The following is an 18,186-nucleotide window of genomic DNA, read 5'->3' on the forward strand; positions in this document are numbered from 1 at the left end:
GTCCCTGCTTTTCAATGGTTGTCATTCATGGTCACCTTAAACACGGAGCTGGGATACATAGGGTCCAAGCTCTGTTGTTTTAAGCATGCTCAATGGCCACACCCCAGGCATGGAATCTAGAACACAACACAGAGCTTCTGGCACAGAATTCAGCTCATGGCTCCTCATCAAACCTCAGGAAGACCAGGTCTCTATGGCTTGGGGCTTTTTGGACCTGAATCCTAGATAATACTTGGTAGGGGTGTGAGTTTGTGAGCTTAACCTATCTGTGCCTCAGTTTACCCCTCTCTTAAATCAGCGCACTTCTGCTTGCCTTGGAGAACGGCTTATTAGTGTGAAGTCAGTTCATTTGTGTGGAGCAGGCAGGCAGCACATGGCACTGAATGAGCTCTCAATAACTGTCTGCGTTCTGACGATCCTCAGGCCTGGGGCTCTGAGTCAACCTTAATGAAGTTCATGGCAGAGAAGGGTACAGAGTGCAGGAGAAAAGAAAAAAGCACAGAGACAATGGAGCCAGCCCAACTTTCTGCCTCTGTGAAGCCGTAAACCAGGCCAGTGTTCCCCAGAGGGTGCTCTGTGAAAGAGATCAAGCTGGCTGAGAAACAAATCGCACTGGGCCGCCCCACTGCAGGATTTCTAAGGGCCTTTGGTTTTTTGACTCACTCTCTTTTCACCGGCAGAGCCTCCTGCTGTATTAGTGCATGAAAGAGCATGCTGTGGGAAGCCTGGGCTAAAGCAGCCTCTTCCAGCACTGAACAAAGGAACAATGTGCAGGGAGGCTTGGGACATGGGCACCTTCTGCCTGGATCCCACTCCTGCCTCTGTATTCACACCATGCAGTAGCTGCCCTTAGCCTTGTACCCTTCCCAGCCCCTTCGGGCCGCTTCATGAGGAACAACTTTCCTGGCTGCCCACAGATCCAGCATTGTCCCCCACAGCCCCTCTTGCACACCCTTCTCTGTCCCCTCCCCCCCATTAAAGATTTATCACACCTCCAGAGCCTCTGCGCAGCCAGACCCCCGCTCCACCCCTACATGCTAGAATCTCGGCTGCGGCTTCTCTGTTTCCATTCATTACTCTATGTACTGGTACCTAGCACAGGGCCCAGGACACTGGAAGCATCCAGTAAACAAATGTCCCCCAAAGTCCCCAAGTCAGGTCTCCAGCTGGTAGCTGCATTCATCTTGCATGACTACATATCCATTATTCCTGCCCCCTCCTCAGGGGCAGATCCTCTACGACAAGGTTTCAGCAATGACCCCAATCTCAAGGATGGTTCAGGGAACAACGCCACAAGCCCAGAACAGTTCCTCGCCTGCACACTGGGTTTTCCTTCTCCTTTCTCTTTGTGGAAAGTAGCTCTGGGTTTAGGAGCACATTCTGCACAAACTCTACCCTCCACTGTCCCCAGGAGGAAGACCACGGGTAGAAAACCAAACTGCCTCAGATGAGTAGCTTAACCCTGTGCCTTTACTTGCTGTCCTCCGAGACAACTGCTATGGCAGGCTCAGAGTACCTAGCAGAGTGAGCCCTTCCTACCTTGCACCCAGACACGAGTATCCTTCAGACAAGTGCCTATTATACATTGAGCCCCATATGTACCGGGCAGGGCCTCCAAATACTTATTCAGCAGCTGCAGGTAGGCGCCATTCACCCTTCATGACAAGGAAGCTAAGAGCCACCAGCACACTCATTTCGCAGTGGGAACTGACACGCGCTTAGCTAGCAGAGCAAGTACAGAGGCAGCGCTGGGAACCACTCAGGAACCCACTCCCCGGATACCTTGAAGAAGCCAATGATGCCCACGCCGTAGGCCACACAGTACTTGTCCAGCAGCTCCCGGTTCCAGGCATCCAGGTTGACATACTTGAGGATGTTCTCATAGATGATGAGGGCGAAGCGGCCTCGGCCCTTGTCTGTGAGTGTGGGCATGTCCCCCTTCCCCGGTGCAATTTCTGTTCGGTACTTGAAGCGACTGGATTCCAGGATGGCCACCACCTCCTGGCCCAGCTGTGAATAGAGGCTCTCCACAAATACCAGCACCAGCGGGTCTGTTCGAGAAGGGGCGACCGCCTGCACAGGCTTGATTGGCAGGAGACGGCTAGGGGCGACAGGTGGTGGGTCCCCGCAGTCGGACTCAGAAGCATCTGCCGAGGGCTCGAGGCCCCGGTTCCAACCATATAGGTAGTAGGCCGAGACAAACACGCTGAACAGGCAGAAGACAAACAGCAGGAACAGGACAGCCTGTGGGGACAGGTGCCGACACAGCCTCCGGAGGCACGCCAGGGCAGGCATTCTGGCCCCCGAGATCTCAACCAGCAGAGGCCCAGCCTGGCCTGGTCCCCCGAAGTCCTCACACAGGAGTTCCAAAAGTTGTCCACTGACTGAGAAATGCAGAGACTTAGGAAGTGAGACGTTCAGAGGGCAGTGGAGAGAAGGCTCCGGGCCCCTGGCCCTTTCGCCCAGCCAGGGGCACAGTCTACAGGCTGGTCTTGCTCCTTCCTTCCTCTACACCCCTTTATGTCACCATGGCAAACCCCAACGTGGTCCTGTGCAGAGCAAAAGTGCCCCAGGGCGTCAGGGCCTCCTGGGAGCAGTCAACAGCAGGTCAAAAGACACCGGGCCAGCCAGGGGGTGCTGCATGCCGCGCTCTTCACGCTCTTCACGTTGGGCCCACAGGGTAAAGGCTAGGGAGCTGGGGAGAAAAGCAGAGAGTTAGAGTCGGCCCTCAGAGTCCGCTGACCACAGATACACAGGTCTGACAAGGTGGGCTCACACTCAAGAACTGTACCCAACCTGGTCCTCCTCCTTTATCTCTCCGAGCCTCTGCCTCCCCGCGTGTGAGACAGAGCAAGCAACAAAAGTAGTCATTTCATAAGGGGTGGGAAAGTGAAGACCAACGACACACAGAAATCATGAAGAATGTACTTAACGGAGCGGCCATCAGGGTAGCTATCAGGTTTCATTATTATTAGGCCAAGACTAAACAAGAAAAACCCTGGGCTAGAGAGATGGCTCTCGGGTTAAGGGCACTGGCTGTTCTTGCAGAGGACCCCCACCACCCACATGGAGACACACCACTATCCAAAACTCTAGTTCCAAGGAATCCAATGACCTTTTCTGACTTCCACAGGCACAAGGCGTGCACACGGCACAGACACATACATGCAGGCAAAACGCTAATTTACAAGCAATAAGAACAAATATGGTATCTTTTTAAAAAAAAAATCCAAAAGCAAAATATGACACTGAGCAATTCCAAGACTCGGGAGGGAGAGGTAGAGTTCTGTATCAGGACCAAGCAGCACATCCTCCCATCCACAAGCTGCCTCCTGCTCCTTTTCCTTCCTTCGCCAGCCTTTCTTTCCTCTGAACGAGCCCAGCAACCCCCTTCAATAACAGAAGCAGCCAGAGCAGGAATCCGACCCAGAGCTGTATACAAAAGCCCACAGAAGCATCAGTGAACTCTCCCTGTGAGAGTCATTCCACGTGGGGTGTGGCTAAGGGTTCAATGGAGCAAATGTGTCTAAGGGGCCTGACACAAGGACACTCAGAAAAGGGTGGTTTGCCCAGATGCAACCATGAAATCTCTCTTTCTCACATACATGCTTGGCAACCTTGGACAGCAGGTAACCACCAACACCTGAGGGCTGATGGGGCAGGCGAGGACTTCCTCTACCCGGTCTTACCCACTCAGACAGCCAGAAATCTAGGTTCTAGCTCTTTCCCTAGCCTGAGCCCCAGCAGGGTGTCCAAGCCAAAACACCCATCTCTCTCTCTCTGGAAAGAGTGAGCAGAGACCACACACATTGTGCAAAGGTTCCAATTCCCATGTTCCCACAGCAGCCCTGGCTGCCGCCACCCTCCGCCTCCCCACCCCCACCACCCCCACCCGTTATGTGAGTGAAAACTACAGTGACTTCACCACATGGGACACCCCTGCAGAGCTAGCCAGAAGCTCCCCAAGCCAGAAATCACGGAAGTGAGACAGACTAGGCCGAGGCACCAAATGGGGAAACTGGGGCTCTGCGGGTTGGCCTTATGGGTAAAGATCTCTAATCTCCTCCTCGGCCCAGCATGGGACCACAGGATAGACCTCCAAGAGTTGTACTTCTAGGAATTCATCCTGGATATAATCACTGCAGAAGCATGTAAAGATTTCCCCATGGGAGGAGCAAGACAGGGTGGGGAGTGGGGAAGGAAACGGAGGGACAAATAAAAAAATAAAGTGCAAAGGCTGGAAAGATGGCTCAGTAATTAAGAGCACAGCTACTCCACCAGAGGACCAACACCGGCATGGTGGCTCACAGCCATCTGTAACTGCAGCTCCAGGGTCCAATGCCCTTTCTGGCCTCTCCATGGGCACCAGGGACGAATGTGGTACAAAAGCATATATACAGGCAATACACCCATACCCACAATAAAAACCAAAAAATGTTTAAATAATAATAAAAAATTCACATACAATATCATAAAGAAAGCCATCGTTCTGAATTCAAACTTAAAAGTCATATGAAGGGCCAGGGAGAAGCCATTGATAAGCCTGCCTGAGTTGGACCCCTACAGCCCACATAAGAAGGCAGATGCAGGGGCTGGAGAGATGGCCCGGTGGTTAAGAGCACTGACTGCTCTTCCAGAGGTCCTGAGTTCAATTCCCAGCAACCACATGGTGGCTCACACCCATCTGTAATGGGATCTGATGCCCTCTTCTGATATGTCTGAAGACAGCTACAGTGTACTCATATACATAAAATAAATAAATCTTTAAAAAAAAAAAAAGATTTCTCTTCGGTCCCCAGCTCCGAAAAAAAGAAGAAAAAAGAAAAAAGAAAAAAGATTTCTCTACAAGAATCAAAATCCCAGTGCAGCTTATAATAGCAAGTGTAGGCCAACGTAAGGGTAGGCTCTCGAAACCAAGATGCAAGCCAGGCATGGTGGCACCCGTGAAATCATAGTACCCAAGAGGACATGGCAGGATGACCAGTACAGGTTTGAGGCCAACCTTCTGCATGTAGTGAGTTCAAGGCCCACAAGAGGTACACAGCCAGGCCTGTCTCAAAGACAAGCAAATTATAAAAACCAAACAAGAAATCCTAATGTGGCAAGAAGATCCTAGGGAAACAAAGCACATAGGACACAAACATCTGCTACGGACTTGGGGGGCGGGGTGCAGGTGCCTGCGTACATGCGTGTAGAAGCTAAGAGACCTGGCATCATTCTTCAGATAATATCTATCTTTTCCTGAGGTAAGGTCTCTTATTGGCCTGGAATTCACCAAGTATCTAGGTGCCTGGCCAATGAACCCAAGGGACCTGCCTGTCTCCACCCCCAGTGCTGGGATTACAAGCACAGGCTACTTTTCCCACATGTATTGTTAGGAGAGCACTCAGATGCTCGTGCTTACAAGGTGTACACCTCGCTGACCCCAGCCCCTTGCCACATATACTATTAAAACAACCTATAGAGATATCCTTATTTTTGTTAAATATTTTTACATGCAGGATAGAAGCTGTCACACAAAACCCATGTTAACACTGGCATCTCTGACGGTTTTCATGTTCTGTTTTTGTCATGCAGTGAGGAGCTGGTCCCACCTGTGTGCTATGATGCACTGTGACTCTGGGCATACAGCTTTCCTTCTCTGAGCTTCCTGCCGGTTAGAGGAGGCTTGGGTCTCTGATGCTCTACACTGTGTACCGCCTCTGGGAGAGAAGCTGCCTGTCAGAAAGCAGATGCCTGCCATGCTAGGAAGCAACAAGTGTGGCTGAGAGAAACACAGTGTCTAGAAGTGAGTCCATTCAGCCTCTGGAGAGAAGGGGAGGGAAGGGGAAGGCTTCGTGGGCTCAGTGGTACCTATGCAGGCCAGAAGAAGGAGTAGCCAGGGGTGGGAGAGGGAATCCATCAACCTGGAGGTGAGGAAGCTTTCCAGGGCTCCTGCAGTACCAGAGACCAAGGCAGGAAAGGGCAGGTATCCTGACAGCCAGGAAGGCTAAAGTGACCACCATCTCACTCACCAATGTAAAGGCTATCTACAGCCACAGCTGTAGCCAGACTGACCCTGCACCATGTCGTCACAGGAACACAAAGCGGGGCCCATGAGCATAGGGGGAGGGGGTACCCTAGTGGTCCTGCCCACACCATCCATCTGGCCCTACAGAAGCGGAGGTAGTGAGCTCAAGCATGTGTCACTGCCTTCTGTCTGTCCCGTTAACAGCCCTTCTGCTTGTTAATAATGCAGTTCATGGCCCCGGGCCTCTGAGGGTCAAGGGCTCTGATGAGAATCCAACAACATTTTTCAGATATAAAAAAAGGGTGATTTTAAAACTGTGCATGGTTGCTAGAGGCTGATGGGGTTGGAAGGCTGACTGGGCAGAGCCTTGGTGATTCTTCCACAGTGAGGTGGTTCTGTGCCATGCTGTAATCCTAACTTACACGTGTGCCCCAACCCACACAATGTGTAACATCAGGACTGAGGTCTGCTGTGAATGAAACTGGGCTATGCACAGACTTACGAGCTGTGACACTGCACTGCTGCAGTGGGGGTCACGGATAATGGGGGAGACCGTGTGTGCAGCAAGGAACACTACTGTCCTGTCAGTGTTACTGGAAGCAGAGGTGTTCTTTAGAAAAAGGAGAGACAGTTCAACAGTAAAAAGCTCTTCCAGAGGACCTGAATTCAGTTCCCTCCACCCACCCATGGTAGGTAGGTAGCTCACGACATCCTGACATCCTGTAACTCCAGCTCCTGGGATCCAACGCTCTCTTCTATTCCCCATTAGCACTCCCACACACTCAAATACAAAACAAAAATAATTTCAACTCTGAAAACATACACACATACACATTCTGTAAATGCAGTAATACCAAAGAACTCAGACCAGATGTCCCAAGTCTAAGTAAACATGAAACCTTCAGATTCCACATGCGGGCTGCAGCCAGGTGGCCTCGGATCAAATCAAGCCCCATCGCCCAGGAGTTGTGCAATCTTGGACAGTTTACTTGACTAGGTGATGCCTTAGTTTCCTACCTACGAGCCACAGCGATTACATCCTACTTCTCAGGCTTAGGAACATGAAGTGAGCTGAGAGAGGCAGCTTGGCACGTGACACTGAGCTGTCCACTGCTGTTATTCACTCCCACTGCCTCCTTACCACGCTCACAACAATCCTCACAACGTGGACAACAGCGTAGTTACACAGCGCTGCAGAGCTTCACCTCTCTGGCAGCCCTGGAATCTAGCAGGGGCAAGCCCTGATTTCACAGAGGGAGAGCAAGTGCAGAAGCAGGGTGCCTGTTCCACACACTAGAGGGCCTTGCCTAGCAAATGCAGTTCTTTTTTTTTTTTTTCCTTCGGAGCTGGGGACCGAACCCAGGGCCTTGTGCTTGCTAGGCAAGTGCTCTACCACTGAGCCAAATCCCCAACCCCGCAAATGCAGTCCTTACAACTGTCTTCTCCTCTTCTTCCTCTTCCTCTTCTTCCTCCTCCTCCAAGAATTCCTTTTCCCCAGCAGAAGAGGGACAAAGTCTTAGCAAAGTCCAGACCAGAGAGAGAAGAAAATAACCCGCTCCCTTGTAAACAAAGCAGACTCCCCAGCTCTCTGGTAATGGGCCTTTGCACAGACTACGTGACCCACAGTAGCTACTGAAAGCCCTTCTCACCTTCTCCATTATGAAGTACCAGGGCCCATGGGGTAAAGAACTGGAATATCTACTCTCTTCAGAATCACCAAGGCTTCGGACCAGCTGAGGCCAGCTAGGCTCTTTCCTGTAAACCAGAGCCTTGCCCAGTCAGTCACCACAATAGTCAGGTAACTCATGATGTTCCTATCCCCCAACCTCCTGAGACATTCAGTCATCCTTCACATCCCAATTCCAATGCCATGGCCTCTCTGAAGTCATTCCCAACCACCACATTCCCACTCCAAGCCTAACCCCTTAGTGCCTCCCACCCCTAGCCAAAAGATGGGAAATACAGGTCTGAAACCAGAAGGTAGATGTGTGTTCTCTGGTCTACACATTTTTCTTTCATTTAGGAGATTTCTCCCTAATGACCTGACCCTTTCTAAGTTCTCTTTCAAAAGGGCACACCCAGAACTAGGGAGATGCCTCAGTGGGTCACGTAAGAGTGAGAGCTGGAGTTTAGATCCTCAGTACCAACACAAATGCTAGGTTAGACACAGCAGGCCACCTGTAATCCCAGTGCTCAGAAGGCAAAGACAGGAGTCCCCCAGCAGTGTGTCCAGTTGACTAGCCAAACTAGAGAGTTCTGGGTTCAAGTGAGACCTTGCTTCAGCGTGCAAGGAAGACTGTAATTAGGAAAGACATCTGACATTAGCCTGTGGCCTCCACAGCCCACATGCACACTCACTCATGCCCACACACATGCCTGCACATCTATACCCACACTACACACGCATGTTCCAGTAACAATTAGGTGAACATTCCTACATCTGCCATCCACTGAGACCCTGTCTACCTGACTTTGCTTCTGCCCTTGATGTCAAACAAAGGTGAGGACCAAGGTCCCAGTCATCTTAGAAGTCCCCACTCTCTCTCAGATCCCAATGTCTGCAGATATTAAGACTAGCTCCAGGCAAGGTTCCATTCCAGTCCCAGGAGAAGCACTAAACTTTGATTCCTCCTGACTTTGAGTTAAGTCTTTCATTCCTCTAATAAAGTCACAAGTTACAGTCCTAATCATCACCACCATGACTGGTACTGTCACCACACGTAAAGCATTACTATGAGCCCACACTGTGTTTACCACCTTTTATACCTTACCTCACGTAAGCCTTACACTAATGTATCGATATCCTCGATTACAGAGGAGAAAAACCAAGACCTAGACACTGCCGTTTTCCCCAAATCACAAAACTAGCCCACTGCCCAGCTGCTGTTTGAACCCAGACCCCATGAACAGTAGTACTCCAGAGCCACAGGGGACCCTTAGCTGTGCAGCTTGAGAGGACCCACGGCCACAGAGGCCTCCAGCCCTCAGCCTGACTTCCACTGCACTCTCCCAATCCTGGCCTTAGCTTCCCTGCCAAAGTGCTGGAGATAATGAATGAGATGCTCTGGTCGTCATGGAGACGCCATGGCAACCCAGCACTTTCGGGAAATGTGGCCACTGCTCTAGAGTTGAAAGTCACTCTCTACCCTATATCCCTAGCTCAAAGCTTCTCTACGACCTCCTTGGAAGCCATAGGAAACTAAAGACTTCTTATGGAGCAAACTGTTCAGAAAGATGGCAGGCGGCAGGAGAGGGCCAAGCAACTTGGCACAGCTGAAAGAGGACCTCCAGGATTGAGACTGAGGTCCCAAGAACAGACTGGTGAGCTGTGGGTTTGAGGGTGAAGTGTGTCACCATGTGCCAGCAGGTCCTGAAAAGCACTCTGTGCTCATCTTCCCAGCACCATTAGAAACAGAAGCAAAGTGGCTGCTGGCTGCAGTCAGGGCTCAGGCTGAAGGCAGCCTGCCAGACTGGAATCTTGGCTTCTTTATTTACCAGCCTGTGACCTTCAGACAAGTCTCTCAACTTCTCTGAACCTCAGTTTCCTTTCCTCTGCTGTAATTATGCCACAGACTTTTTCTATTACATGATGGCTGGGTACAGTGTCTTATACCTGTAATCTCTGCACACAAGAGGCTGAGGCAGGAAGACTGCTAACAGTCTGAGGCTAGCTTGGGCTCTAGAGAGACTTTTTTTAAAGGGGTCTGTGTGTGTGTGTGCGTGTGCGCATGCATGCAGGTAAGTGTGTGTGTGTGAATGCATGCAGGTGTATGTAGGTATATGTGTGTGTGCAGGTGGTGTGTGTGCACGCGCGCGTGCGTGTGTGTGTATGTATGTATGTATGTATGTAGTAAGTGTATGTGTACACGCATGCAGGTAGGTGACTGTGTGTATATGCATGCATGCAGGTGTATGTAGCTATATGGGTGTGTGCAGGTTGTGTGTGTGTGTGTGTGTGTGTGTGCGTGCGCGTGTGTGCATGTGTGCAGTTTATGGGAATGTGCAGATGTCAATGCTCACAGTCTAGATGTGAAGTGACTAAGGAAGACACTGTTACCGTACACTCTCCACCTTACTCCCCTGAGACAGTCTCTCACTGAAGCTGAAATCGGCCGCTTTTCAGCTAGGCTGACACCCGGCAAGCTCCAGCAATCCTCTTGTCTCTACCTCTGCTCTCCAATACCTGTAGCTGTGCCTGGCTACTGGCCATACCTGCTTCTGAGATGGGTGCCGGGGCTCCAAGCTCACTGCTCCTGCCCTCTGAGCCATCTCTCCAGCCCCCGACCCTACCTTAAGAACCAGGAGCAATAAAAACAAAAACTCTCACAAGCGAGATTACAAAGCACATTCCCAGTCATCAAGACATAATCCTTAACGTTCCTGTGAACTCTGTAAAGGACTCTTCAGTCATTTTACCTGTGATCCAACCTTAGCCTATAAACCTACACAATGCATTTCAATGCATCTCGTGGGCTGGAGAGAGACAAGCAACTAAGAGCTGCTCGGGTTTGGTTCCCAGCACCTACATGGCAGCTTACGACTGTCTCTAAGTTTCATCCCAGAGCCTCTGACAGCCTCTCCTGGACTCCACAGACACCAGGCACGCACATGATGTGCAGACGTTAGTGCAGGGAAAACACCCTTCACATAAATTTAAAAATTAACAATAAAAACATCAAAAATAAATTAATTAAATTAAAAACAGTAACTCCAAATTAGATTTTTTAAAAAAAAATGAAGCCAAGCACAATGGCACACACCTTTAATCTTAGCATTCAGGAGATAGAGGCATATGAATCTCTGTAAATTCCAGGCCGGACAGGTCTACAAGGATTTTCAGGTCAACCGTGGCAATCCAGTAATACCTTGTCTCATAACATAACAAAGCAAAACAGGGCCTGTGGTCTAGAAGGTAAGAGGACGGAGGCAGAAAGGAAAAGCAGGAAGAGAAGCTCCAGGACACCAGTGAAGAGAAGGTCCAGTGTCACTCTAGGAGCTGCAGTCACACAGATGACCTGCCAGTTCCCTCAGTCTGTCTGTCACATACCATGAGGTGCCAGCCCCAGCACAAGGCTCTGCTGAGGCAGTGGTGACCCAGAGCTTCAGGGAAGATTTCTGGGAGCTGTAGGAGTCTTAGGTCTCCAGCGCAATGCTACTTCAGGTGAGTAGGGAAGGACCTCACAGCACAGCAATCTGAGCCATTCCTGCTAACGCAGGGTGGCCACCTTCCAATACAGACCCTAGCTCCTGTGGATGCACGGGCACACTCAAGCCATGCTAAAAGGCATTACTCTGGGCATCCACAAACACAGACACTGAGAGATGGCAAGGAACCCAGCGGGCAGTTCCAAAGGGTCTTCATAATAGGACTGGGCCAAGGACTTGGGAAGACAGACTGGGGCATCTGTAGGCCCAGACACTAGTCTCATATGTACCTGGAGCCATGCCCCACAGCTGGCCCAGCTCCTCCCAGCCATTACACCCCTCAATCCAGTCACACTACCACCCACCACCCAGACACACCCTACAGCTGAGCCACACCCCACAAGCCACCAGCCCGGTCTGCCCCACCCTCTACATTTGCTTCCCAGCAGTGGGAGAGCTGTTCCCTTCTAAGTTCTCCCAGGAGGCCGGCCGGCCGAGATGCCGGCCGAGATGAGGTACAATCCCTTCCTGGTGGAATTTGTGGCGCTCCCATCCCCCATGATCCTGCAATGCTGACTGGCATGTGGCCAAGTGGTGACATGGCCTGTCAGTCACCCCACCACTACCACAGCCACCATTAGCCAAAGACTGTACGTGGTTTAGCCTGGACTCATAGGGTGACAAGGGCATAGTCCACCCTGCAGTGAGTACACAGGGCTCTGAGGACCTGACAGAGGAAAGGAAGGGACTCTTGGAACTGTACCAACCAGGAATGCCCTATTCCCACCTACTCTGACCCCTTTTCTTATCCATTAAAGCCTTGTCCACCACCTACAAAGCCAGGTCCTGCTGGGTGTCAGACTGGCTGCTGTGGCTTAAAGGAGCACTTGGATGAGGACTCCCCTATTCTCCACAAGCCTCCCAAGGTAGAGAGCTTCCAAGTCTCCAGCAGGCACTCACAGCAAGGAATCCACACCTTCCCCTCAGTCTGAGGCAGGAGTCTCAGACAGCTACACCCGTTACAGCCACTTCCCTTTCTTGGACATCCATATAGTGAGATTACCCTCACTCTGCAACAACACTGATGACCTCTATTCCCCTGATGGTCTCTGCATGAGGAACTGAGGCCCAAGAGGCTCTCAGTCGTGGAAGCCCAGGCTGTTCCTCTGTGGCCTAATTCACCAGAGATAACCGCTGCTTGTCCAGTGCCCTACACGATGCATCTCCCCTCTTTCTGCTCTATCCACCATGTTTCACAGGCAGGGACCCCCCTCTAGAAGGAGCCCCACAAACCCGCCCTCCATTGGCAAGCACACCAAACATCACTGCTCACCCTGTGTCTCAGCTTGGGAATTTGTTCTGGGTCTCCTCCTGGCAGGCAAAGGCAGGCCCAAGGCTGTGGGTGGCTAATGCCTTACTCCCAGCAGGGCCTAAGTTGAAAATTTATCTCCGTACCAGCTCTGAGAAAAGGTTTACCAAGCAAACAAACAGCGGGTGGGGGATGGGCTCTGTGGATAACAAGCCAAGGCAGGACAAGCTATGCTCCAGAGACACCTTCCCCAAAACAGGGCTCTCTGCTCACTCCAGTATGTCTAAAACCATTAAATCCATCCCAATTATTTTCCCTAGGTCCTGATCACAGGAAAAGAGCTGGTCTTAAAGGAAAAGAACATTTCTTTACAAGCATAACACTCTCTCAACCCCCCACCCCAACTGACAGCTACTAACCCAGAGGGAACTCCTCAGACCTGCTGTGCCCACCACACTAGTTGGGGTCACTGGGTGTGTACTTTACAGAAAGAAAGTACAGACCGAAAAAGAGGGCAAGTGACTGGCTTAAAGGTCACACAGCTGAGCAGTCATGGAACTAGAATGACCGTTCCAGTCCACTTGTGGAGTCCACTCATAAACTCCTTAGAGCCCCGCTCTGCATTCCACACCATTCTTCAGCCAGGTCAGCCACAGGAGCCTTGTCTTCCCCCACCCCGGTAGGAGCCCTACTGAGAAACATGGAATGCATGCACACTCTCTAGTCAGAGGCCTCATGCTAAAGAACAGAAGGGGAAAGAATACACTTGAAAGAAGGACATCTTGCCATGTGTTCCCAGGAGAGGTCAATCTATGCCTTGAATGTCTCTGTTCTGCCTTCCTTCCAGGGAAAACGGAAATGTCATCCCCTCCTGCTTTCCCACTCCAGGCTGACAAGCATTCCCCTGTGGTTTTGAGAAACAGCATATAACCAATGTGTGATCCACACCAGCACCCAGCCCTCCCCAGGTGTCAGACTTGGAATAAGAGGGCACACTCCCCTCCACCAACCAGAAGGTCAGAGCTAAGAACAGCAGAGCAGGAAGACATCTGTGTGCTCCCTTCTGCTGAGCCTGTTTCCCCTGCTGCACACCGTGACATGGTGTGGGCACCAGAGCAGGAGGAGTTTGCGATCTTTTCTGAGACTACAACAGTGGCTGCAGACTCTCCCCAGATCCACAGATTCTTGGTGGTTGTGACCAGTCCCTACCAAAAGCCAAGTTAAGAACTTGGATCTCAGGGCTGGAGAGATGGCTCAGTGGTTAAGAGCACTGACCGCTCTTCTAGAGGTTCTGAGTTCAATTCCCAGCACCCACATGGTGGCTCATAACCATCTGTAATGGGATCCGAAGCCCTCCTCTGGTGTGTCTGAAGACAGATACAGTGTACTCACACACGTAAAATAAATAAATCTTTAAAAAATATGAACTCTTAAGTCATACCTAACCTTTTGAAAGGGCTCATCACTGCTCCCACACCAAACTGTGATCTAGTCTTCACTAGAATCCTACAATGTTACAATCTTCTCAAACCATTTTTAGAAGATGAGAAAAAAAAAAGAACTTGGACTCCAGGGACCTTCTCTTTGGCACGCCTGTGGTGGATTGAATAAGTATCCCAGAGGTTCATAATGTAATGCCCAAAGTTAACCTGTAAGCCCTATCTGCCCAAGGTCCACATAACTTCCTGGAATGCTGGGAGTTGTAGTTCTAGGAATATAATGAAAGGCTGATTGGAAAGTACAGTGACCTATAGATTTGTTTATAAATTCCTGTAGCACGTGTGTCTTAGGGTTTCATTGTTGTGAAGCAACAATACTACCAAGGCAACTCTTATAAAGGACAATATTGGGGGTTGGGGATTTAGCTCAGTGGTAGAGCGCTTGCCTAGCAAGCTCAAGGCCCTGGGTTCGGTCCCCAGCTCCGAAAAAGAAGAAAAGAAAAAAAATAAATAAATAAAGGACAATATTTAATTCAGGCTGGCTTACAGTTTCAGAGGTTCAGTCCATGACCATCATGGTGGGAAACATGTCAGTGTACAAACAGACATGGTGCTAGAGACTGAGCTGAGAGTTCTATATCTTGACTCAAAGGCAGCCAGGAAGGACTGTGTGTCAGTCACAATGAGTGTAGCTTGAGCATATGAAACCTCAAAACCCACATCCACACTGACAAGGCCACAACCACTCCAACTCCAGCAAGGCCACGCCTCCTTATAGTGCCAGTCCCTATGGCTAAACATTCAAACACATGAATTTATGGGGGTCATTCCTACTCAAACCTCAGTGTGTCTTGGGGCCATTCTGGCTAAGAAAATCTAGGGAATGGTCCTGATCAAAGTCCACCTCTTGGTCAGTACCTAACATTTAATAAGCTTGCTTTACATTTGGCCCAAAATGGTGGAACTGTTTTTTTCTCTGACAAATCTCAAGATTAATAAAATATTTGAATGTTCAGTTACCAGGGTGTGGAACTGTGTGAGACGATTAAGAGTAGACGGACGGTATGTCCTTGCTGGAGAAGGTGTGGCCCTACTAGAGGCAGTGTGTCATTGGGGGGATGGACTTTGAGGTTTCAAAAGCTGATGCCATGCCCAGTATGTTTGTCTGTGTCTATCTGTCTGTGTCTGTCTGTGTGTGTCTCTGTCTCTCTCTCTTTCTCTCCCTTCCTCCCTCCCTCCCCCTCCCTCCCCTCCTTTTCTCCCTCCCTCTCTCTCTCCTTCTCTCCTTCCCTCTCTCTTCTCTCTCTCCTTCTCCCCCCCTCCTCGTGCGCTCGCTCACAGGCGTACTCCCCCCACCCCCCCACCCCCACCCCCTTCCCCCATCTCTGCACTTGCTAACCACAGATCAGGATCTCTCACCTGCTTCCCCAGGGCCCTGTGTACCGCCATACTCCCTACCATAGTAATAATGAGCTAAGCTCTGAAACTTAAGTGTAGCTTGAGCATAACCTCAAAACCCCATTAAGTGTTTTCCTTTATAAGAGATGCCATTAGCTGATGGTGGTGCACATCTTTAATCCCAGCACTTGGAAGACAGAGATAGGCAGATCTCTGAGTTTGAGGCCAGCCCAGTCTACAGAGAGTTCCAGGACAGCCAGGGCTACACAGAGAAACCCTGATTCAAAAAACAAAATTTTTGGGGCTGGGGATTTAGCTCAGCGGTAGAGCACTTGCCTAGCAAGCGCAAGGCCCTGGGTTCGGTCCCTAGCTCCGAAAAAAAGAAAAAAGAAAAAGAAAAAAGAGAGAAAAGAAGAAGAAAAAGAAAAAGAAAAAGAGAAAAAAAAATTTTTTAAAGAGTTGCCTTGGTCATGGTGTCTTCCTAGCAATATACCAGAGACTGAGGCACCCAACTCTGGTCTGACGAAACTAGAGCCACGTGTGCAACAGCCAGTGCTTTAGAACTCAGCACTCCAGGGTCTCCACTGCCCGAAGGAAACCTGCAGTTCCTGTGCCTGCCTGCCTCCCTCAGGTGTTGCTGTTGACCCTCCTCCCCCCAGCTACCCCAGGAAGCTGTAGAAATAAACCCTTCCCCTTCACATCCCTCAACGCCATCTCTTCTTTCTCATCCCCCTCAACAATCCACCCTCCCCTCTATAGCAACCCATGTTGCCAGGGTACTTCATGGAACCTGTTTTTCCTCCTGACTATTGGCAGGCAGAACCCCAAGCTAGGCTCAGGAGCCTGCTGTACACAGGCCTCAGCTGTGTGGGTCTACACACACACACACACCACACATACACCACAGACACACACACACACATACACCACACATACACCACACACATACACACACACACACACACACACACCACACATACACCACAGACACAGACACACACACACACATACCACACACACACACACACACACACACACCACACATACACACACACACATACACACATATACACAGACACACACACACACCACACATACACCAGACACAGACACACACACACCACACATACACCACATACACACACACACACCACACACATACACAGACACACACACACACACCACACATACACCAGACACACACACATACACCAGACACAGACACACACAGACACACACACACACACACAGACACACACACACACACATACACAGACACACACCACACACACATACACAGACACACACCACACATACACCACACACACACACATCACATTACCACACATTCAGATTAGATAGGGCAGGGGACTGAGGACTAGTTAAGAGGCCCAAGGAGGCCATCACAGACAGGGAACCAGGGTGAGGTGACAGGGCCCACCAGAGCTTCAGGTGCTCAGGCAGTGGCTTCTCAGAAGCTCTGCATCTGCTGCATCTCTCAGGGGTTCCACACACACTTCACACAGCTGCACCTAATCTGAGAGCCAGGACAAACGGCATTACTGTCTGCCTAGTTCTGGAAAAGAGGGGAGAAGGAAGGAGGAAAGGAGATGGCCCTAGGCCACCCAGAGCCAACAACTTTGTTCCAGGAGGCCTCCGGTTCACTCACCTCTCTTGTAGGGCAGCCAGCCAGGACTCCTGGACCTCCCAGGTCTCCCAAAGCACAGGGACCCCCAAGCAAGTAGAAGCTACCTGGAAGCACCCGCCATACAAAGGGAAAAGCATATCCCCAACCCTTGGAGCATCTGGCTTCTCGGGCCCCTCTCAGGAAATGGAGCAGAGGAGCAGGAGGCAATCAACAAGTGCCTGCTGCACTTGACTTCCCATCAACCTCCCCCTCAGCCTCTGGTTTCCTACCTGACCTGGGAAACGGAGGGAGGACTGATATTCTGTCTTGGTACCATCTGGAAGTCAAAGTATCCAGTGCGGTGGCTTTTGGCTCCTGACGCCGCCCTAGCTGAGCTGACAGGCCCTTCCCACTGTCCCGCCCCACAGAGGAGGAAGAAAGGTGACTGACTGGCAGAGGTATGGAAGGTGTCAGAGTCCGTTTGAGTGTACACACAGTAGAGCTGCAAAGCTGTTACACAGCCCAGAGAGAAGCACCAAGTTGGCTCTGGTTACACAGTAAACTGGGAAAGGTCAGGCCAGTCAGGATGGCTTAATGGCAGCCAACAGAAGTGTCCACCAGAAATGAGACTTGGACTTGCTTTCTGACTGACTGACAGACAGACAGACAGACAGACAGACAGACAGATAACACACACAAAGAAAGAAAGAAAGAAAGAAAGAAAGAAAGAAAGAAAGAAAGAAAGAAAGAAAGAAAGAAAGGAAGGAAGGAAGGAAGGGAGAGAGAGAGAGAGGGAGAGAGAAAGAGAGAGAGAGAGAAAGAGAGAGAGAAAGAAAGAAAGAGAGAGAAAGAAAGAAAGAGAGAAAGAGAGAGAGAAGAAAAAGGAAAAATAAAAAGAACACAGCATTTCACTAATGGCAGAAACTCAGGCCCAAGAGCAGCAGAGGAAGCAGAAAGACAGTAAGATAGTGTGTGCACATACTTGTACACATACTTGTGTGCACACTTGTGTGCACCTACTTGTGTACGCATACTTGGGGGTGCCAGGATGGACCCTGGGCTAATCTTATAGTCTCTCGGGTCACACCACAAGCATGACAGGGGCCCTGCCAGTTAGAGATAAACCCAGGAAACACCTACGTGGGATGAACAGCCTAAGCCACCTCTTAAGAAGTCATCTGTGGCCCTAGCACTTGGGAGGCTGAGGGAAAACAGCAGGGAGCTGCATATCACCCTACATTACAAAAAACAAAACAAA

At 50.4% G+C, this 18,186-nt stretch overlaps 1 protein-coding gene across 6 annotated transcripts in view; it reads right to left on the minus strand.

Moving 5' to 3' along the window:
• Ndst1 (N-deacetylase and N-sulfotransferase 1) overlaps positions 1–18,186 on the minus strand; it is a 62,700-nt gene that overhangs the window by 24,044 nt on the left and 20,470 nt on the right. For 3 of the 6 annotated variants that reach the window (XR_005496018.2, XM_017600932.3, XM_017600930.3), the window contains exon 2: positions 1,783–2,695. Coding sequence is in view for 5 of the 6 variants with exons in the window: in XM_017600932.3 (XP_017456421.1) it covers positions 1,783–2,295 (513 nt within the window). In the remaining variant the exon portion in view is untranslated. The other 3 variants (XM_017600929.3, XM_017600931.3, NM_024361.2) reach the window with 3 other exon arrangements.

The sequence above is a fragment of the Rattus norvegicus genome, chromosome 18 (assembly GCF_036323735.1).
Source record: "Rattus norvegicus strain BN/NHsdMcwi chromosome 18, GRCr8, whole genome shotgun sequence".
NCBI classification, from domain to species: Eukaryota; Metazoa; Chordata; class Mammalia; order Rodentia; family Muridae; genus Rattus; species Rattus norvegicus.